Here is a 23,153-nt window from a genome sequence, read left to right on the forward strand (position 1 = left end):
AAAAAAAAATCAATTTCAAATATATATTAATAAAATACGATAATTTTTTTAGTTCTAATTTAACAAAATAAAGAAAAATTTAATTTTTTATTATTTATTTTTACTTCAAATATGCTTTCTTAAATGAAAAGATACATAAATACTTTTATATTTGAATAAATAAAAAATATACGAAATTTAATTCGGCCCTGGATAAAACCGTCAATTGCAAAAACTTTCCAGCCCTGCCAAATTATGATATTTTTTTAAAGTGCTTCAAAATATTTTTTGAGTGCTTGAAAAGTGCTTATTTTTTGTTACATAGCTCGGCTACACACCCTGAAAAAATAAAAATGCTTGAACAGNAAAAGAAGATCTAAGCATATGCGACAGAAGATGAAGTGGAGTCTCGCCCCGAACGCATTGATTGTCTGCTGTGCTCCGCGCGCTTGGCAGACACCAAGACGCTAGGCCCGGTTAGAAACGGTGGCGTTAAAAACCATGTGAGAGAGTTAGGGAACAAAACAGAAAGAACAAGAAAGATCCGCGGATGTTTTATAAAACGGGCCGCCGGCAGTATTGGACAAATTCAAGGACCTATCAAGTTTTTCAAGCACTTTCAAGGACCTAAATTTAGCAAAAAAAAATTCAAGGACTTTCAAGGACTCTCAAGGACCGTGGGAACCCTGTTGAAATAGAATATTGTGAATATAGAAAAATTATTTCAAAAACTGCCAAAGTTTTTTAGGCCTAATGAGATTACTAATTTGAATGAAAGAAACAATTTCAAATAGATTCATTTTTATTCATGTCAACAATACACACTTAAAGCAGCAAAGTAGATAAATAAATAGCAATTACACTAACAAAAAAATCTGCCATTACAGAATTAACATCATATCACAGTAATTAAAATGATATATTTTAAATAAAATCAACAAATAAAAGCAAATTATTGTCATAACAAAAATGTCAGATGCAAGTCCTTGCTAATTTTGCTCATAAAAATCTAAATGGAATAAAAATCATTCCTATAAAATGCTAAAACTAACAACTGTTTTAGTTTGAAGTTGATCAGACAGCACCATTTCTTAAAATCAAAACAAAACAGTATTTAAATTAATATTTTTTTTCAAATCCAATTAAAAACATTTATACACAACGTTATAAATATAAATATTTTAAAACAATGATACATAATTAGAATTGCACAGTTATATGGCCATCTTCAACAATGTAGGAACATTTAGAACAGCAATATGTAGTTTTCAGGATATCTATTAAGCAGGAGTTGCTATCATGTTCTAAAAAAAAAAAAGTAAAATAATGCAAAATTAATATAACTTCACAAGAAAAATATTACAAAAGATAGTGCAGAGAATTCTTAAATAAGTTTGATGAATATAATTACCTTATAAACATTAGATTTGCACTCATTAATCAAAATTTTGTAACTACGATTTTTGCAAGTATTTATTTTGGAATTATATTATAGAGAACAGTGAAAAAAGAAAGAAAAACTAAATTATTGAACTGAGTACTTTTGTTCTAACGATCGAATTTTCCTTCAATCTCATTCATTTCGAATCTCAATGCAGGCCTGCCAACTTTCCATGCTTTTTAGGAAGATTTCTTCCAGTGGTAGTCCAAGTTTATGTTTCGATGTATTTTTTGTTGTTTCATAAATTTGATTAAAGTTATTTTCCATATCACTATTTGTAAATTATTCTAAAGCTTATATGAAAAATCACTTTGTTCAAGCTCCCATGTTGTAAAGCTTTTTAAATTTTGTTAAAATTACCAAAAATTCTGAAAGCTTTAGTTTTTAATTGTCAACAACTTGAATTTATTGTAAAAAGCATATTAGTCGACAGCCTTTTCATTGGTTTGAAGAGTTGACCTCATATGTGCAAATTACGGTCAATTATTAAATAAGCAATGAAATCATACACAAAAACAAATTATTTATGAATCAGCATATCATTTTTGACATATTCGGTTTTTTTACCATGAAAATAAAGAGAGGTAAAGCAATCAGAAAGATAAAGGCCTAATAATTTAATCAGGAGAGCTTTATTAAGTTAGCTTACACTTATTTCCGAAAGTACTTGTACATTAACATCAAATTATATTAATGAAATATTCATAGAAAGAATGCCCTTAAAACAATAATTCAACATATGAATAATTATAATACAGAATGCTCACAATTTCTAAACAATATTACAATACCTATCTTTATAAACATATTTGCATACCTTAAAAAATTATCTATCTAAACAAACAAAAATATATATTCTTTAATATTTAAAATTAAAATCTCTATCAGTTTATCAGCAGAAAATCATTAATTTATTTTTCCTGCATTTTTACAATATTTTTAAAAGCCTTTTGAATAATTAAGCTTTCATGCCGTACATTAATACAATCAAATTAAGAAATTTTAAAGCTATTTATGTTACACTCATCTAGAAAATATGACATAATTTGGTGTAACAAAATAGGATTTGCCACAAAAAATTAAAAACTTATATAAAATTAATTCTTTAAATCTTCTAATCAAAATATAAGTGTTACATTAACTAATTAAAATACTTTACATTACCTAAATTATACAAGTAAACAAAACAATGCTTGGAAAGTATTAAAGATTAATATGTACCAAGTATGCACCGCAAAACTAATATAAATAAAGTAAGCATTTCAAGTAAAATATGTATGATATTATGTAAATTATATAAATTGTTTTTCATTATAAAATATAAAATTATGTAAACAATTTTTCAAGTCATGTAAACTACACATTATGATTGTATATATATAATTAGGAAACTTATTTTGTTTCACGATTAATTATACATTTTAGTATTTCAAACAGCAGTTTCCTGTTCAGGTTCCAGAATCATATCATCACATAAACCTTTTATGTACTCATAATTTGAATCATTCACATGAAAAGAAACATGATACTTACTACAGAATCCATGAAAAGAGTGAAAAGAAAGAAAAATATATGCATTATATTTGAGAATTAAATTAAAAACAGGAAAAAAATTTATTACATAACACTCTTTATACTTTAAGATCCAATTATTTTAATGAATTTGCATATAAAAACTTCTTTTATAACATCTTCTACTGTTATCTTTTAAAAGTTGTTATTTATACATAAAGAAATTCAAATACAGCGACCCCCACAAAAAAATCACTGGTTTATTAAATCAGATGCTTTTTAAAATTAAACTTGAGAACAAAATCATTGCAATCCAAAAACATACTACTCCTTTATGCCATTTTGTTTTGTAATCATTAATGCAATTTTGTAAAATCAAATGATAGCAATGCATTGTTTTAAAAATAAAAACCTTTACATTTTCTTGTCTTTAAATTAAAATCTCCTACTTATTTTGAAAGATCTAAAGTTTGCAAAAAATTACTAGTAATAAAAATGTTTGCTAAAAATTATTCGTAAAAATGTATTATATACAATTTGCATTATGTACTATTTGTAAAAACATACATTATAAAAAGTTTCTACTTACTTAATAGAAGAAAATAATTCATGCTCTTTAATGTATTTGAGAACAGAGTCTGGTATTAAGTATTTTACACTACATCCCCTTCGAAGAGCTCGTCTGAAAAAGAAGCAGGATAAATTTTAAAATAGGATATAAGTTTATCTTAACATTTGAAAATACAGAAAATAAACTCTTGATTATCTGTCGAAACAAAAAGCTACGAAATAAAATAATGTAAGACCATTTTTGAGAAAATATAGAATAAAAAAATTTTGAACATTCAAAAATCATTTTCTCCTTATGCATGCATTTCAGAATATTATTCTCTCTTTAAATTAAGAATTGTTTTGAGTGTTCAACTTGAAATTACATTACGTTCTGCTGCGCAAGGACTATAATTAAAAGCTTTCAAGTGTGAAGGCATGCAAAGAAATGCCCAGAGTGTGTAATAGAATAAAAGATATTACATTTGAGAATTAGTATAAGAATTATTAACTGTTAAAAATACCACTTGAGACAGTCTGCATCCCGAAAAATTTGCATTTAAGGAGTTGAAGCTGAACATGCTAAAAGGATAATTTTCATTTGTGAACTTACCACTGAGTAGAGATTTCTTTTTTTTAATAAATTAAAATTTGTAATAAAATTTCAAAAGTTATTGCAACTGCAAGTGCATTTTTTGCTATTTTTTCTCACTTCTTGTTTCAAACAATAACTATATATGTGTATATAGAAAATAAATTCTGATTCTGAACTCAGTTAACTGTATTTAATTTCAAGTAAAAGAGCAGTAAAAAGTTTTCAATTTTGATTTGCTCAAATTTCAGACACAAAAAAAAAAGTATCTATCTAAAGGAATATCTAAATAAAATATTTTTCCATATAAGTATATTTTAATAATTAAGTAAGCTGTTCAAATATTTGACATTTTACGTAGTGTCTTAAATCATAAGATTTTTTTTTCAAGCAAAAAATTTCAAAAAAAAAAAGAGAGAGAGAGAGAAAACACATGCAGCTCAATTAATTTCATAGATATACTTAAGAAATTCTAATAAATTGAAAATTAGAACAGTATGAAGAAAAATAAGTTTCATAGTAATTAAACTATATTAAATACACTCAAAATGCAATCATGCCAAACACATTTACAAAGGTAAGAATAAAAGTAAAATCTATGATAAAACTGTATATCGTCAGATAAAAAAATTTCCATAAATTCTATAGTATTTTCTGTTACAGTCGAACCCCGCTATAGCGAACCGTCTGCGGACTCAGTAATGTGTCCACTATAACCGATGGTTCACTATATCCTGAAGAATATTTTTTGCATAAGACAGTTGAATGATTGAAAATTGGTTTTGCAATTTAAATAAGTTATTTAAAAAATTATTAACTAATTAACAGATAATAAAGCAAAAATTGATGGAAAAAGTAATTACGTCGCTAAATATTAGTTTTATTTTCACTTTTTATGAAAAAAATTTGTGATTTTTGATTGAACATAATTTTATTTTAAATTGAGTTCATCAATTTTCTTATCTACAATGTGCAAAGAATGCAAGATTTTTACATTTTGAACAAGATTTCGAGCTATCTTGACAAAGCATCTTCTACGTTTTCTCTTTCAGCTGCAGTTTTTTCGATGAAACCATGTTTTTGTCGTATGCCGCAAGAATTGCACTTTGATTTTTCCAAATGTTTGAAACTCTAGATTTTGACAAAGGAAAATTCCTTACACAGTGTCGATTGATTGGTTCCATCATCAATACGCTTTACAATTTTAACTTTGTCCTCTATCGAAAACGCTTTTCTCTTTAGAGAATTTGCCATTTTCACTGCTTTTGAAATAAAAATCTTGTCTCAAATAGATTATGTAAGAATATGAAGAGAGCAGCTGTAGAATGAGTTAAATTGTTCCCCTTCTTGATTGTCAAGGGGTGATTTGTAAAGAATATGGTTTGAACAGATAAGAAAATTCCAAAAATTCAGCAGGTGGCCAAGTTAACTAGTTGTAGAGCAAGCTTGGGGAAAAGAGATAAAGCGAGGTTTGTCAGGGAGGGGGGAGTATAAGATAAATGATCTGTTTGACATTTATTACAGGATAGTTAAAAGTGATAAGCATAAAGGAGAGTAATATGACACATTTTATAGGAATGCATTCATTTTCAGTCCCAACACTTACAAGTTTAAAGATGGAGGACTGAAAAAGATATTTAAAGAAATGAAATTTGAGTCCACTATAACCAAGTTCTAAGCTGTTCACTATAAGCGTTAAAAATAACATTATTTAAATAGGAATACGGACGGGACCGCTAAAAAAGTTCACTACATCTGAGTGTTCACTATAGCGGGGTTTGACTGTATTAACATTTGACCTGGAAGAAACCTATATCTTCCAGAAGAATGGAAGGAAAAAAAACAGATGAAACTAGGCGAAGTGGAAGAAACTAAAAATAAACAATACAGTTGCTTAGAAGTAAGTGTTTTAAGTATAATATAAATTTAATATAAAAAAAAGTTATGAAAAAATTCTTTTTTTAAAATTTTAATCCTAGTTTTATACAAAATTTTAAAATTTACATAACATATTTCTTAAGACTTTTAGTATTGATTCTTAAACAGTGTTCGATTAGAAAAATTATTATGCTATTTGTTATTGTAAAACCAATATGGTAGCTATACATTTAGTATATCATTTGTTAATTTAGTAGTCTTCTATTTCCTCCACTAGGGCTAGGAGAAAACTATTTCTCCTAGTGACTTCTTGACTTCCACAGTGGACAAATCATGGGATTTGTCCACTGTGGAAGTCAAATATGATAAAATGAAGAATAATAGATGAGTGAATAAAACTTATAAATTATAATTGTTAACATGAAAAACATTTGAAGCTATATTTAATTGGAAAAATAAATATTTACCTGATATGTGTGGAACTTATTTCATTAGGAATCCATTCAGTAACTATGTGTATGTTATTCTAAAAATAGAAAATTATATCTTAACATCAAGACGTGAAACAAAGTAAAGAGGTAAAATAATATATGATCAACTTAAGATTAAAACAAAACATCTTTTTAAACTTTTTTTCTAAAAGATAAGATCATTTTTTTCCCAAACCAGAAAAATTTAAAATTTTCAAAATTATTAAATACTTAATTTTAAGTATAAAAGTTTAAATATTTAATTAAAAATTTTTGCACTATAAAAGTATAAAAAGAAAATTTTTCTTCCTATTTTTAATTCTAAAATAAAAAAATTTTAAATATCAAAATTGGTTTTAAAAAAATCAATTTTAAGTCATCAATCAATTAACTATTCATAAATCATCAATCAATTAATAAAAAAATAATCACTTGCGTCTCAAAAATCAAACTAAACAATATATCTAAAGCTGAAGTAACAAAAAATCAGTTTTAAGTTATGTTGACAGCACACCCTGAGTCTGATAGAAATATCTAACATGACTTAAAACGGAGCATATTTAGGATTTAATCTTTGATCCGCATTAAACAAAATGGAATCATTATCAAACTAAAAAGAAATTCAATCGAAATAGAATCTCAAAAATCAAACTAAACAATATATCTAAAGCTGAAGTAACAAAAAATCAGTTTTAAGTTATGTTGACAGCACACCCTGAGTCTGATAGAAATATCTAACATGACTTAAAACTGGGCATATTTAGGATTTAATCATTGATCCGCATTAAACAAAATGGAATCATTATCAAACTAAAAAGAAATTTAATCAATATAGAATCCTTATTAAACTAAATATAAATATTATCTAAACAGAATAATTATTAAACTAAATAAAAAATCTAGATGAAATCCTCATTAAACTAAAAAGAAATATAACTTCAAAACCAATCCTTATTAAATTAAATAGAAATAAAATTTATTCTCCTCCTTATAAATCCTTATTTTGTATAGGGAATAAGTACAATAGTTATTTTTAATCTTCAAAATAACTTTAAAACTATAACGAGATCTAAGACTAAAAGACTTGTCTTCAAGTTATCCTGTCAGTTACTAATGCTAGCAGCTATAAAATGATGTTCTCAATTAACAAACAATATTTTAAATCAAGCTAAGAAGTTTTAAAAACATTTCTTATTTCTTAATCAAAAATTCTTTTTTTTTTAAAAGAGAAAACAAATATTTTTATAAAAGCATTTATTTAAAAGTTTGTTCATCTAATTTTATCTCAAGAACACAAGAGAATATAATTTAGTGCACAAGGAAACATGGCTCCTTTTGAGAAACACTAGTCGGCAAATATTGTTTTAAAATAGGAAGTTCTTACAATAATTTCTGTTAATTCATTATAAGACTTTAATTAAAATATTTTATTTGGAAAATATACAAAAGGTGAATATAAATGGAGACATAGGTTAAAAATTCACTTATTAACAAATGATACATAAGAAAAAGATATAAGCAGTGATCTATCTAGAACAATTTTTGTTAATTTTTTAGTTAAAAAATATAAATGAAATTAATTGTAAAAGAAAAAAATACATCATTTCTTTCTATAAAACTAATACCTATACATTTCAAAGTTTTACTTAATTATGGAACCATGTAATATTTTACGTAATAAATAAAAATATATATGTTAAATATACACTCATACTTAATTTCTGAAATATAATTACATTAAAAAACAATATTCAATAAAATCATTAAATTATTCTTACAAGTAACATATCACATTATTTATTACAAATCACATTAATAAGATGATCCATACATCACTATTATACTAATCACTTTCATATGAATGTTTAATTCATAATTCAAGGAATCTGAAGAACTAAATCACGTATTTGTAATAAAAATTGTACAAATCTGAATAAAAAATTATTGATCATTATTGAAAATGAAAAGATCAAATAGTTAAGTATTAATGATAACAATATAAATCTGCCATTAATGAAGTTAATGCATTGGTTATATTTAAAATTTGAAGATAGACTACATGTTGAGCGGAAACTAAAACTAAGTACAAAAGCTAAAATTGTTTACTAGAGATTCCAACTTTCTAAACATGAAGGTGAACGATAATCTGGCGAGAAAAACATAGGAGAGGAAAATTATGTATTTTCCTTTCACAGTTAAGAATTTATGCATAAAAGTTTCTCAAAAATTATGTGATTGAATGAAGAGATGAATTTCTTTCTCTTCAAATCGAGACCATACATGTTTAAAAAGAAGTGCAGGCTACATGTGGTTAAAAGTGGATAATACTAGACATAACTTAGTTTTATATTTTCTTTTCATTATTGGTTTCTTCACACCTTGTTTGTATTTTGAAGGATACGGGTCTTTTTCTAAATTTATATCAGACTCCTAGGCTACCACCTTACTTATCTGACTTTGAACTATTCTTCAGTAAGGAAAACGACAAAAAGAAAGGGAAGAGGGAGGAGTGATCAAAATTTTCATAATTTTGCTTGAACCTTTTTTCCCCATCTTTTATATAAAAAGGATATTATTAATTTGAAAATCAAAAAATGTTCATGGGCATTAATTCAAGGACTTATCAGGGCCCTGATATTTTCCAATAAGATTCAAGGCTTTTTTAAGTACCATTGGAATCCTAAATTAAAGGTATATTTCTTACAGATTTAAAATAAAGCTTAACTATGACAATTTTCTTCAGATCATATATATTACAAACATATATATTCAATAATTTTTTAGATAAACTCTCTAAAGGACATAAATATTTGACTAAATATTTAATATATATAAATTTTAAAATACAACTAGATTATGATACACATTACTTGACAATTGCATAAATTAAAACATCTATTATGATTACATATTTAGATATTTTAATATTAAAGTATGACAAACTTACTAACTCGAAAAGTGGTTAATGTATCAGATTCATATATGAAGCGTTCAGGGTTAGAACCGCTCCTAGTTATCACAACAAGACCATGTTTTCCTACAATTTTCTCAATCTGTAAAAACAAAAAAAATTGATTTTTAAAAAACTTCATATGCAATATTTAATATGTTTTTCATAACATAACAGTTGATCAGGGCATTCGTAAAATCTGCTTTTCTCATTGCTCTGAATGATGTCTTTTGATCTCAGATTATTTATTTTATAAAAAATGAAAAGAGAGAATATTACAAATTAAAAATATATCTCTATAAATCTAAGATAAAATGTACTGCAGTTTTTACCAAGGCAACATCCCAATTGTGCTATAACATATTTTGCCTTTTGAACTTTGCCTCTTTGAAACTATATATATTATATAGATTGCATATTTTTCTATTGTCTTACATTCAATTAATGCATGCAAAACAGAGAAATTATTTTTGATAAAGAAAGAATCAATTTCAAGCTATCTAAAAAAAAATAATTTTGCACACTCAGCGATTCCATTTACAGGCTATAATGCATCAAAAATCCTTAAGGACACGAAAAATAAATTATGACGCAATGAAGAAGATGCGTAATTTTCAAGTAAGGAGGAATAGCATGCAGGCAGATTAACATAGCAGGGTGCATAGCCAGATTTTTCAACAAAAAATAAGCACCTTGCAAATATTTTTTAAGCACTCAAAAAATATTTTTAATCACTTTTCCAAAAAATAATAAAAAATTCATAATTTTTTCTATTGTTTAAAGTTCATAATTTATAAACATAAAATCAATACAATTCAAAAACACTAACACAAACTTCATATAATCATGATAACAATAACTAGTGTCTGATAAATATTGCAGAGATAATTGTGAAAATCATGCATTTCTTTGTATTTTAGAACGACAATCAGCACGGCAAAGAAAAAAATTCTCTTATTAAAAGATAAAAAATTAAGCACTTTTTACAAATCCAGAATAAAAAAAAGCACCTTTAAGGGTTTTTAAAAAATGTAAATAAAAAATAAGCACTTTTAAAAAATGACAAGCACCCTGGAATAGTAATAGATGGGTATAGAGGATGAGAACTCATATTTCAAATAGCAATCCACTTTTAGTAAAAAAAAGGTTGCAGAAGTATATAAATCCCAATGATTTGTAATTTCTCAACTCCAGCAGAATCACTGACATTAGAGCAAAAACTAATTATTTTATTAAACTAATTATTTTATTAAAATAAAAACTTATTTATTCAATTGAAATAAATAAAAAGTTATTTAATTTTACTGAATTTTTCATCTAAAATTATAGCATTAAAAAATGTAAAGCCGACTCAAAACTTTTATTTAAATACAATAAAACAGTATATAGCAATAAAAATATTTTAAGAAATGAACTTACATCTGATTGTTCCCACAAATCTGGTACAGCAAATGATTCAAGCATATCGCCACCACACAGCAACATTATACGTACAGGTTGGCTTAAGTCCCAGGTGTTATTAAAATCATTGTTATTAATAGCTGCAAGTTACCAAAAAGCAATTATAAATAAATAAATAAAAATTTTAAGCAATTTTTAATTTCAAAAATTAATTTTTAAAATAGTTTTCTCTTCCACTTGTCAGAAGTCTCATGTAGAAACTAGTTGAATTTCAGATATTTTCTTTTTTAGAATATACTGTCTATAGTTGCACTAACTAATGTCCTACATTATTATAATTTTCAATCGAAGTTTGCTGTTCCGGAAAGGAAAAAATATATTCTTCATATTAGACCATTAAATTTGTTTTTGCTTCAAGGACTAATATATCTCTTCAAAAGGACTAAGATATCTCTTCAATGAATGCTCTCGAGATATCCAAATATTATATACAAATTGATGTCTGGCGGATGTTTCTTGGATATAAATCAGGACTTTCCAACTTACATGAGGCCGGGGGCCGCTATGAAAAACACCAGTTAAATGGCGGGCCGCGACTTTATCAAAATTTTATATAGGACTCTTATGTTTGTTTATGACTCTTATGTTTGAATTAAATATTACTGTCAGATTTTTAGAAAAAATCTTTTTAATATTAAAAAGCAAAATAATAAGTATAACAAATAATGCTTGTTACGTATCATTTTGAATCTTCTCTCACTCAGAAACTTAGTAACAAGATTTTTTTTTCTTTTAAATTTAACTCTGTGATAAATAACCATTTCTTTCGACTTTTTAGGAATTATAGCAACAACAACAAAAATTGTCGAGCATCTGAAATTAATTTCTTTTTTCTCTTCCGCTCATGCCATTCTGCTCTTTTTTTTTCCTCTTCTTCTTTTATGCATTTTAAAATTTACAAATGAAAATAATTTTGTACAAAATGAGTGGTTTCAAAAAGTTAAATGGGAGAATTTCTTCGAGAAAATTTCTGATACGCACATGCTAAATTATATTCACAAAATACAAAAAAAAATAGAAGAGAGCAACATACACGATTATTTTTGTATTTGAATAAATATTTTCGTGGATGCAAAACGGGAGAAATAAATTTTTTGCACCGTTGTTATGTTAAATTTCTCAGAAACAAAGAAATTAGTGAAACTTTAAACGAATGAAAAGTATTTTAAACCCATATAGATTTTTTCTGAAAATTGCCCACAAAAAACAACAATATATTTTAGTTTGCAGGCCGCCAGTTTGTAACCACTGGTATAAATGTTAAGTACTGGATATTCCTTGCATATCTGTGATTTATAATCTACATTTGTCCGATATCTCAAGGACATGATGAGAATGTTACAGTATCCAAAATATCTGAGGATCATCACACATTTGCGACCTCTGAATTTCTAAAAAATATTTCACTATATCTGGGAGATCTCTGTTGAATTTGGTAATACCCAACTCTTTAATTTAAAAGATATTACAGAAATATTATGAGAGCATTTATGAGGTATTCAATATAAATAATTTCAAAAAAAGTCATTTAAACTCTGATATATTTATTATATAAAGTAAACATATAAACCTATCATTCTAAAAAAATATTTCAATAATTACAATCTGAAAACAAAATAAAAAATGATAGTCATGGGTTTGATGAAATATAACAAGAAAATAANAATGCAACCCTAGACTGCTTTGAAGCTTCATCGACACTCCCCGTCCGTAACATATAACAAGAAAATAAACAAAGATATATTTGAATTTTAATAATATTAGAAAATAACAATATACCACAACCCCTCGCCATACAATGCTTATCAGGGGATAAGAGAAAGCACAATAAGCCTGAAAGTCAGTGCCAATTAACAAAAAAAGTAATGGACAGGCAAAATAGTTCCAACTCATTAATATACTATTCAATACACAATAAGACTTAATTTTATTGTTACTTTACTCATATGCCAACAATAAAGAGTAATACCTTTGAATGCAAAAGTTTTTAATTCCTATAATTATTTTTAAGAAACATTTAACTGTGTAGTATATAAAAAATCTTTGTACCTAAAAATTATAATCTCCAATTAGACCATTGGGTATGATTTCCTAAAACTTTTAAAATTAAAAAATATTTTGAATGTTATTTCTTTTGGGCAACATAAAAAAGCAACATATCTAGATTTATGCAATATAACAAATAGTAAATGGTTTTTTAAAAATAAGTACTCACAATTTAAGTTATTGACATCTAGCTTTTGTCTTTTCGCAACAGATTCTGATGTATTATTAGAGTTGGTGATTTTGTTTAAAATGGTCTGATGGTGTTCCATTACTCTTGCTGTAGGTGTCCAATCATCTTGAGCACTCTCCCACGAATCTAGCCTATCAATGAAAACAACAATCACGTCTGCATCATACTTCAATAAATCATATATAATAGAAATTCACATTAACATTAATATTACAACAGAATGAAGGTTGTCCATCGACAACATCAGGTACTTTGATCTGTGAATTGATTGCTTACACACTTTTTGGGTGTTCATGTGGTTTATCACCGGCGAGCTAAATTGAGAACTAGTAATGAAAAATGATCTAAGTCCAAAATTTTTTTTTTCTTCAGGAGAAATTAAAAATACTCGCATCTGGAACTTAGGGTGTTCTCCGTTTCCCTCTTTCAGGATTCATAGCCAACAACACCTTACATATTAACATAACTCCTTCACATTTAGTTTTTAAACATCTTTTTTACATTATTTTATATTTTATTTTATAACCGTCTATGAACAGCCAATCCAATTTCTGGGTTTACGACTACTAATATTCAACTATGTAGCCTTGTAATTTTGAACCCAACCCAGAAGACAATGGAGCTCCTAGATCAAGTATTGGGATAAATTTGCCTTCATGGAGGACTTTTTGATGGAACTAACCCGTATTTGCGCTACATGGAGAGGAAGACCAAGAGAACCTCCCATGGTTAACCTGATGGCAAGGGGATTCTAACCCATGATCCGCCTACCACTAAGGATATTTCACATTATCATTGTGGTCAGTGCAAGCCGGATGCGGAATTCGTATTGAACAGCCATCGCCAGGTTCACCTCATTGGAAGGCAAACGCTCTATTCCCTGTGCCATCTTAATATTATTGTTATTTTTATCAGAAAATTATTTGTTATTTTTATTGTTATTATTATTTATTTTATTGTACATGAGCAGAATGACGAGACCATTATTGCCGATGGCAGTTAGGATGCTCTCCAGATCACCGGGCATTGCACAATCAACCAGCGCAATCTTTACTCAAATTTTTGAACTATTACTGTAAGATTTCACACTTTGGAAGTTGTCCACTTTATTTAGTTTGGTCTTTAGGGCATTTTACAGCACACACGCAAAAAAAAAAAAAATATATTAAACTATTTTTGGTACAAGGATTGCTTTTCATTTCTAGTTTCAATTGCTAAATGCAACATAATGTATCTTTATACAACATCATAAAATAGAACAGGGATATACAACTATTTTCTGATAACGGGCCGCAAAAACAAAAAAATGCTATCTAGAGGGCCAACCTAAATAAGATAAAACAGTAATTGTAAAAATATTATGAGTATTTTAGACCTAATATAAAGTGTAATGTACATTCAGGGTTCCCACTCAATCTTTCAAAAAAAATTCAAGGACTTTTCAATGACTTTCAAGGACCTAAAATCATAATTTTCAAGGACCTATTCGATATTATTGTTATACGCTAAAGTACATGTCAACAAGATTTTACAATTACGTAGAAGCAGAAATTGTATATTTTTAAATCATAATGCTTATTTGACAACAACAAAAAATTATTTATTAAATTTATCAGCTAATAATACGAATGGTTGACAGTTACATTGCTGTTTCAAATTACTATAAAAAATTCCAATTGACCAACAAAAAAAAACTCCAATTGACACAGGATACTAGCCAACATTTAAAACTAGCATCAGTGAAACTTTATCATGACAAATGAATTAGAATTAATGAAACTAAATGAATGAGTAATGCATATTACATTAAAGAAGCAGAGTAAATAATTGATAAAGTTTGTGTAATTGCACAGTTTTTAAAATATAAATACTTTTTTTAATATATTAGATCAAATTTTAGGATACAGGAAATGTATATAATTAGATAAATTATCAAAATATATCTATTTAACATATCTGTTTCAATTTTAATATCAAATTTTCTATGTTCTTACTTAAGAATATCAGTAATGTATTTTGAGCATAATAAAATCTATAGTAGAACAATATTTTACAGATAACTAAGACTTACCAAGCTTTATTTTCTTTAAAATATATCCATAAAATTAAAATTTTGTGAATATGCCTAATTTTCACAAATTGCAATTTGTGTTTCGAAAGGTGCTTAATATAGGACAGATATGTGTGATTCTAAAATCATTTTGATGAGAATTGTGGGTGGTAATTCTTAAATCTCTCTTTTGTGAATCGCAATGCGTGATTTGTAACTACTAGAATAAGAATCGTGAGGCATAATTGATAAATAACTTTAATGTGAATCATGATATGATTTATAAAATACCTTAATACAAATCCTGATGAGTAATTTGCAAATCACTTTAAAGTAATATTCAATATGTGATTCATTGATCACTAAACCACAATTCGTAGAACATTTTATGTGAATTTCTGATCCATAAATCAAGAATCAGTTTAATGTGAATCACGATTATTATTCATAATCAATGAAACCTGTAGGACTAAACTTTATTTATTAGCAGTAAAAACTGAATGTAAAAATTTGATTGTAAATGATACAAAATTAATTATCCTTCTTACATAAATTAAAAGAACAAATAGGACAACAATTTTAACCTGTCGTAATAATGAAGTCAACACATTAAACATGTTTATAAATCAATTAAACCCTATATATCATTTGCAAAACCATGACTAAAAAACCTAAAATTTGCTAGAAATTTCAGCTTTCAAAACATCTGAGATATGAACAACAATCTGGTCTGAAAAATGCAGGAGAGAAAAGTTTTGCATCTTCTTTAACCCCTTTTCACTTCAAGCATTAAAAATTGCATAATTAGAATTTCTATAATTTTCCTTTGAATTTATATATTTTTTTTCATTACTTTTTTGCGAGAAAAATTAGTATTTTAATTTCTAAAAAATTAAGTACTTTTCAAGTACCCTATGGCAGAATTCAAGGACTTTCTGGGGCCCTGATTTTTTTCAACCAAATTCAAGGACTTTCAAGGTTTTTCAAGTACCTTGGGAACCCTGATAATAATGCGTAAAATTCATAGGAAATTCTATTTTCTTCCAAGTACTAAACTCATAACATAAATAGTACTTGGAAAAAGGAATGGTTATAATCAAGTTAAGAATTGCACTAGGACAATAAGTGAAAGTAAATAAAAAAGCAGATTGACCAGTAAAAAAAAATTAACTAATATAGTTAAATTTTTATAGTTTTTTTCATTAGTTTTTCTTTTATATATTTTATTAATATTTGAAATTGTTCCAAGTTTAAGTCATAAATTTTGGCCTTTGGGTCATAAATAGTCTATCCATGTCATAGAATCTATATATCTTAAGCTTTAAATTAATCATAATAATTTAAACTTACATACTCTAAAGTGGCATTGATCTTATGCAAATTAGTTGGGTATCAATATAAATAGAGTAGTCATTTGGATTTAATTGCTTAAACTACTAGTTGTTTGTATTTTTCCATCTGTCTACTCGGTTACATGCAATCACACTAATTATTATTGTTTAATTATGTTACGTAAATGTGATAAGTCAACAAGTGTTTCTAGTTACTATAGCAGATCAGTGCAATAAAGTAACCCGCAAACTTTCTCCTTGGTCAGTGTGTATCCTTGCATAAGTATGCCATGGACTGTTGGCATATCAGTTTAGATATCAAGTCTGCTTTCAGTGGTACAGCACTTAAGCAGAAGTAACATGCTTGAGTAACATTACAAACACAGTAAAATACTCGATAAAATTATTTAAAGTTGATTTCAGGTTTGGTTCATCCAATATTATAGTAGAATACAGAACATGTAGCTATGGGTGAAAGTTTATATAGAACAGTACTTCTAGCTAAACATGTCACAATGAGTTGAATCATTGCCTCGTTATAAAACTAAGTTTTCTTATATTATATAACATGGAATAAAGCATAGAAGAGAAAAATTCTCCTAAACTTGACCATTTGCAAAAGAATCAGAGAATTAAAATTTTAGTAAAACATAATGTTTAGGTCACTTAAGTTTCCCTCTCATAAATAACGAATACCAAGGCTTTGGTTCGGATACAAAATACCATTATTTCTCTATTTATTAAAAATTCTAGAGTTTTCACTAAAAGAGCCAATTGTAAACAAAGAATTCAGATGAAAAAACTATTATGATAAAAATGAAGGTTGATAAAGCCTAACAAATCTAATTTAATGTAAGCGTTTTCAGTAATAAAAATACTGCACATTATTTATTTATAGTCATTAAATATATCTGAGCTTTATTAATAATGTAGAAATAAGAGAAAAATAATACGTACTTGATCCAATCACTAGACTGCAGAGCTAAGTCAACCATCTTACACCTGTGTGTTGCTGATATGAGGTCCTTTTTCTTGTAACCATCATTGACAGGTGACATAATGCCTCCGACAACATGAAAACGACCAGTACTATTTAAGAAATCTCTTGCTAGCTCTAAATCCAAAAAGAAAGAAAAAATTCAATATTTCATAAAAAATACTATAATCTTAGTTAAAAGAAGATTTCCCTACTGGTACCTGCACCTTAAATAATTGTCAAAATTTAGTGACTTCTGAGCAGTGGACAGAGAAAAAATAAATAAAAAATCACAGACACCCCAACACAAATGATGTACAAATAACTACTCCTACAACAAACTTCTAAATGTTTTTTCAAAACTTTTGTAGGTTTATAATCCATTGGATAGTTCTGTGTCAACTACAACTGCCAAGTGGATTTAAATTTGCAAAATTAAAAAAACAAAACATGCAGAGGTAGGCTTTTGGTGGTGTTCCTCGCGGCAGAATCAGGGCACCTGGCGACATTGTAGCAGAATGTTACTGAGTGCAGAAAGATTTTTCATTCCAAAAGTAAAAAATTGTGGTTTTCTTTTCTAGAGAAATTTTTGTTCTATCCTTTTTTATTTAGTTATTATTATTGATTTCCACATAGTGTTTAAAATCCTATATTTTTAATTTGATATTATTTATTACCGCAACTGAATCTTGAATTGAAAACAAGCATTTAATAACCCTTTCTTGAAGAGTTCGATTCACATGATTTTGCCTTTGATCTTTTTTTTTAACGGTAGTTACTGCTACAGGTTTTCACGATTTATTATTATTTTTTTTTAACTTGACAATGATTTACAAAATGAAAAAAAAAGGAAATTATTACAGTTTTTCTCCCTACAAAATGCAAGAGTAGTTGGCACAACAGATTATGATATGGAAAAAAAAACCCAAAAAAAACATCACAGAAAGGGACCAAACTGAACTGCAAAGTCGCAGCCATCCCCTGGGCAAACTTCAACATGGCTTTCTTAAAAATGAAAAAAAAATTTCCGGTTTAAAAAAATTATGGTGCCTTGGCGACTGTAGTTCGTTTGGCAGATCACAATATGAAATGTCCCCGTGATTTGTCACACAAATTACAATTGCCATGACGGCAAATGGATTTTACACTTGCGATTTTTTTTTAGAAAAGCAGGCATGGGTTTACCTGGGGTAGCTTAGAATTATATCCTTCAAGTTGGTCCACTTCTGCTATGTTTTTACTTTAGTTTCGAGCGAGGCGTTACCCGGAAATTACGAAGAATTGGCGATTATTCTGTCACAGATCACGATTCGAAAATTTTTTCAGTTAGTCCTTTCCTGGGATGTTAATTTTATTTTATTACAGGACACTGCTCGTAAGCCGCTAAAACTTGGCAGCTATTTTAGCGCAGGTAGTAATGTGGAGATATTTTACCATCTCGGTACCTACTACGTGGCAATGTGTAAAAAACAGTTATTAAATAAATGGAACTATAAACATTAAGTTACCGAAAATCCTTAAATGCATATGTGTAATCGGGTTGAAGGAACCACAGCTTAACAACATCACTCTTGTTTTTGAGTTCATTTTAATCGGGATTTGTTAAGAGGCAAAAGGATCATAAACTTTCAACAGGCAAATTTGAATCTTTCTTTAGTGAACAATTTATATCAGTTTTCTTTTAAGATAAAAATCATTTAAGATAAATGTTATTTACACAATTCATCAACATGACGGAAAACCATTTCTTCGCAAATCAAAACAAAAACAAACGAATGAACAGCGAACCGTCATTAGAAACCAAGTTTTATTTAGTTATTAAATTTCGAAGCTGAAAATTTGAGCGGAATGATATAAATACTTCTAGATTTTTTTTAAATTTCATTTATCGCATTATTAAAATTTTTTGAGAGTGATATGAAAGAATCTAAATAAAATTTGATAAAGTTCTAGAAAAAAAAACTAAATTAACTATAACCACGAAAACAAGTTTCAACTTGTTTGGATTTGTTTCTTCAAAATTCAACCGGCAAAGCGTCTCGTGCAGTAAAAGACGCTTTTATTTTGAGCATGCGCAGATGATAAAAATGATGCAACAGCTTGTCACTTTTACACTTAATCCCTGAGGAAGGGAAACATTCTTTATCGTAGGGATAAAGCTGATATGGCATGCTGGAGTTTGTATTTTTAGTCTCATAAGTAAGTTTCATTCATTTAAAAAACGAAAAATGCCTTATAAATAATCAAAGAATTTAAAATATGCTATTAGTAAGATTGAGTTTGATATAGCGTTAAATAAAGTATTCGACATAAGAGTAATATTTCAAACTAACGTTTTGGGTAACGTAAGATGCCTATCAAAACAATTTGAATAGTTCTGATTAAAAATTTCTTTCTTAATAATCTTAATGTTTAAAATCTATAGAAATTTTATTGTAGCATTTAAAGATTTATTTGATAAAATCCTGAAATCACATTACAAGAAAAACAAAATTGTTATGAACCGATTTTCTTTTTCTTTATTAAATATTTATATGAGTTTTTTTTTTTTTTTTCCATAGAAAAAAAATATTTTTATCAATCATTTATGTGAATCTATTATAGAATATAATTTAACTGTATTACTCGGCATATGCTAAACGGTATTGAAAAGATTAATAATAACAATTGAATATTTGTTATTAAAAACTAGATCTCTTTTTTCTTACCCTCATGTAATTAAAGTGAATAAAATTGTTTAAATTTTCATTCGAATTAGAACTTCGATTCCAAAAATAAATATTTTTAAAGTGGTATGTCTTTATTTTTAAAGGTAAATAATTTTTTTTTCAAACTATGATTATCCGGTTTAAATAATTAATAGTAATAAAAAATTAAAAAAAAGTTTTTACCCATTGGCAAAATGGGTGCTGGTTTGGGTTTGATGGCGAGCGCAGCTTATTTGGACGTCATCACACTTTTCAACGTGTTCAAGAGCAATAATAAACAATGTGTTGTCATTGCATGCGTTGCTATGGTGGCCGCTGCTGTTTTTCTTTTCACTAACAGGCATTTTTAATGTATTTACATAATAATAATTTAAAGTATTTTTATATTCTTTTTATTATTAACTTATAATTATTGTCTTGAGGGTGATTTCAATATAAATATGAATTTAGAAAATGAAAAGTATTTTGTGACGTCTTGAAAAACGTGCATAGGCAGGATATGAAAACCAATCCGACGACAAACATCAATGGAGACAGTTTTTGCAACCCATGATTTGAAATGTTGTGGCGTTTAACGGAGTCAATCCAGAAAGAAAAAACATTTGACCAAGGGGTAACCAGTGATCGTAATAAAGGGATCACAAGTTTTACCTTTTTTTTTTTAATTTTATTTCTTTTATTCTTCTTTAATAATTCTTTTAATTTTTGAAACAAGTTTTAAAAAAAAAATCAGAAAACATATGTAACACTTATTTACTCTGTCTCTCACAAAGTATACCCATTTTACGATCATTAATAAAAAGTTTTTATTTTTATTTTGAACATTCATATATATAGTATCAGATTAATGAAATGGATTTCAACACTGAGAAACATACAGTAGCTAAAAGTAAAACAACATGAGTATTTTTTTAAAAATTAGTTGGACAGTTAGTTGGAAAAACCAAAAAGCCCGTTTTTTCTGTTTTTTTTTTTTTTTTTCCTCCCTAAAATCAGAACAGGCCATAATTCAAGAGATTTTTATAGAAACCTGTTTTAACTATTAATTAACAAAAAGCAATAGAAAAATGTTTATTTTTGCTCCATAATTACGTTAACAAATCTAGCGAAATGTGCTGGATCTTGTTTTTCTTAAACTACCCTGTTTTGCTAACTCTTCCCAGACCATAGATTTTCAAAGTAAATTCATATATTATAGAAATATCAGACTATCTGCTCTAAAAATAAATAAAATAGAAAAATAAATAAATAAAGTTTCCAGGTGTCATTAGATTTTAGTTTTAAATACGCATCTTTTTTTTTTTAGGTTACTCCTTACTATGGTAGCTAAGATATACATATCACTAAACTTGAAAATAAATTGATATTGTTCGAACAATTGTATGAATTAATTATATGATGTTGTGATAAAAAATAATTATAAATAAATTCTAAAGGGCTGAAATAAAATTAGCATCGCAAAATTATATTGGACAAAAATAAATATTTTTTAACTGTTATTCTTCTTCCGCGTGAGAGGTGCTCTGTCAATCTATTGAGGGGAAAAAAATTCGATGCACTAATACATTTAGTATTCCTATCGTTCTTAATACCTTACCGTTTTTAGAAGAAGAAAAAAAGAAGTATTTTTTAATGCTTATATAAGTGCATCAAGCCTGCAGCATAAATAAGCGCAAATGTTTCTGCAAATAACTTTGTTGCCGGAATTTTATTTAATAATGATTGATATTACGCGTTTAAAAGGTTAAAAAAATAATAATAATAATCTTAGATCTCGAAATTGTAATAGGAAGGTTTAAGAATTCTGCTCGTTTAGTCAAAGAAGATTATATATGTTTTTCAAACACTGTATTCCTAAAATACTTGATTTAAAAAGTTTAAAAAAGTCAATAATTTTTTTGAAAAGCAACTAATATTCTAAATTATTTTAACAATTCATTTAGAATTTAATTTCTTTTGGCTTGATTTAATTAACGGTGAAGATTGTTTATAAATTTTAAATGTGTTTACAAAGCAAAGTTTTAAGTTAGTCTTTGGAAAAAAGTTCATTTCAAGGATTTTGGTCAGTAGTAATAAAGATTACGAATAAATCAAATTATCTATTTTTTTCTTTTAAAAATGATTACATAATAAAGGGAAAATGAATCTTAAAATTTTATGAACCGCTTCCCTTACTAATTTGTGCCAAGAAAAAAAATGCAAAAAATCAACATATTTTTTTTATTAATAAATACAACCCAGATAGCAAAATAAGGTTTATTTTCACCCAGTAAAAACCTTTTAATGTAAAGCTGAAAAGGTTTGTAATACGGTTTACGTGTAAACCTTATTCTAACCTTAAAACGAGATCTGTGATAATCTGCTCTATTCTACTCTCATTACCCTAATCCAAAACCTTGGAAAACAACCTTCTATATAAAAACCTTAAATCGAGGTTATCTTAGGGCTTTTCAAGCGCGTAAAATTCCATTAATAAAGCTAGTCTCAAGGTGAAAATAATCATAAATCTAGGTAATTATAAGGTTTCTTTTCGCAAAGTGTTGTATGCTCAGCTAAAATCCACCTTGTCGTGAAATTTTAATGGACAATGCAATTTGATCCTATCGCTAGTGTGACGTCAGCTAAAACGTCATTATGGACCTTTAGAGGCCCCTTTACCTAAATGACAATACTTTTTAAAAAAAGTTTTAAAAAATAATTTTTGATCCTTTTAGGATGAAAGGTTTGAAACTGCAGTATTTTTGCATTATTGAAAAAAGGTTTTTAGTACAAACATTTTCGTGACTATAAGAAGAACATTCCTACACAAGGTTGCCGTAAGGTTGCATTGCTTTCTGGGAAGGAACTGAAGCAAAACATCATACATCAACATCATTCAAATTTTTCCTCTGTGTAAAAAAAAACATTTATCATCAGTTTAATACCCCGAATCATCTCTGGCAAATGAAAAAAGCTAAATACAGTAGAACCTCGATTAACCGAGCTGATAACAAAATCTGTTTTTTTTCCTTCTTTTTTTT

At 27.3% G+C, this 23,153-nt stretch overlaps 2 protein-coding genes across 4 annotated transcripts in view; one reads left to right on the top strand and one right to left on the bottom strand.

Moving 5' to 3' along the window:
• Positions 1-763: 763 nt before the first annotated feature.
• Positions 764-19,475, bottom strand: LOC107437076 (nicotinamide mononucleotide adenylyltransferase). 3 transcript variants are annotated; one of them, XM_016048961.3, is made up of 9 exons: positions 18,934-19,271; positions 17,407-17,563; positions 13,048-13,199; positions 10,791-10,912; positions 9,373-9,474; positions 6,419-6,477; positions 3,522-3,614; positions 2,839-2,952; positions 764-1,283 (listed from the first exon to the last, which is right to left on the bottom strand). In XM_016048961.3, exons 1-8 carry the CDS (start codon positions 19,010-19,012, stop codon positions 2,850-2,852), a joined length of 867 nt encoding a protein of 288 aa, XP_015904447.1. In that variant the 5' UTR covers positions 19,013-19,271; the 3' UTR covers positions 764-1,283; positions 2,839-2,849. The 3 variants fall into 3 exon arrangements, with proteins under 3 accessions (XP_015904447.1, XP_015904471.1, XP_015904455.1); XM_016048985.4 differs by having other exon boundaries at positions 18,611-19,210; XM_016048969.4 differs by lacking the exon at positions 2,839-2,952 and having other exon boundaries at positions 18,934-19,475.
• Positions 19,476-19,576: 101 nt separating this feature from the next.
• The window catches only part of LOC107437065 (cellular tumor antigen p53), a gene marked incomplete in the record, with an annotated part of 61,633 nt that continues 58,056 nt past the window's right edge, over positions 19,577-23,153 (top strand). The window contains 1 exon segment of the mRNA XM_071186628.1: positions 19,577-19,624.

The sequence above is a fragment of the Parasteatoda tepidariorum genome, chromosome 10, assembly GCF_043381705.1.
Source record: "Parasteatoda tepidariorum isolate YZ-2023 chromosome 10, CAS_Ptep_4.0, whole genome shotgun sequence".
NCBI lineage: Eukaryota > Metazoa > Arthropoda > Arachnida > Araneae > Theridiidae > Parasteatoda > Parasteatoda tepidariorum.

Excerpts from the sequence above, each read along its gene's own strand:
- LOC107437076 (XM_016048961.3), bottom strand. The coding sequence starts at position 19,012 with ATGAACTCAAAAACAAGAGTGATGTTGTTAAGCTGTGGTTCCTTCAAC. Across the intron at positions 3,615-6,418 it reads ATAAGTTCCACACATATCAG|ACGAGCTCTTCGAAGGGGAT; the intron begins GTAAATATTTAT and ends CTTCTTTTTCAG. Across the intron at positions 2,953-3,521 it reads GAATTATTTTCTTCTATTAA|TAAGTATCATGTTTCTTTTC; the intron begins GTAAGTAGAAAC and ends TGGATTCTGTAG.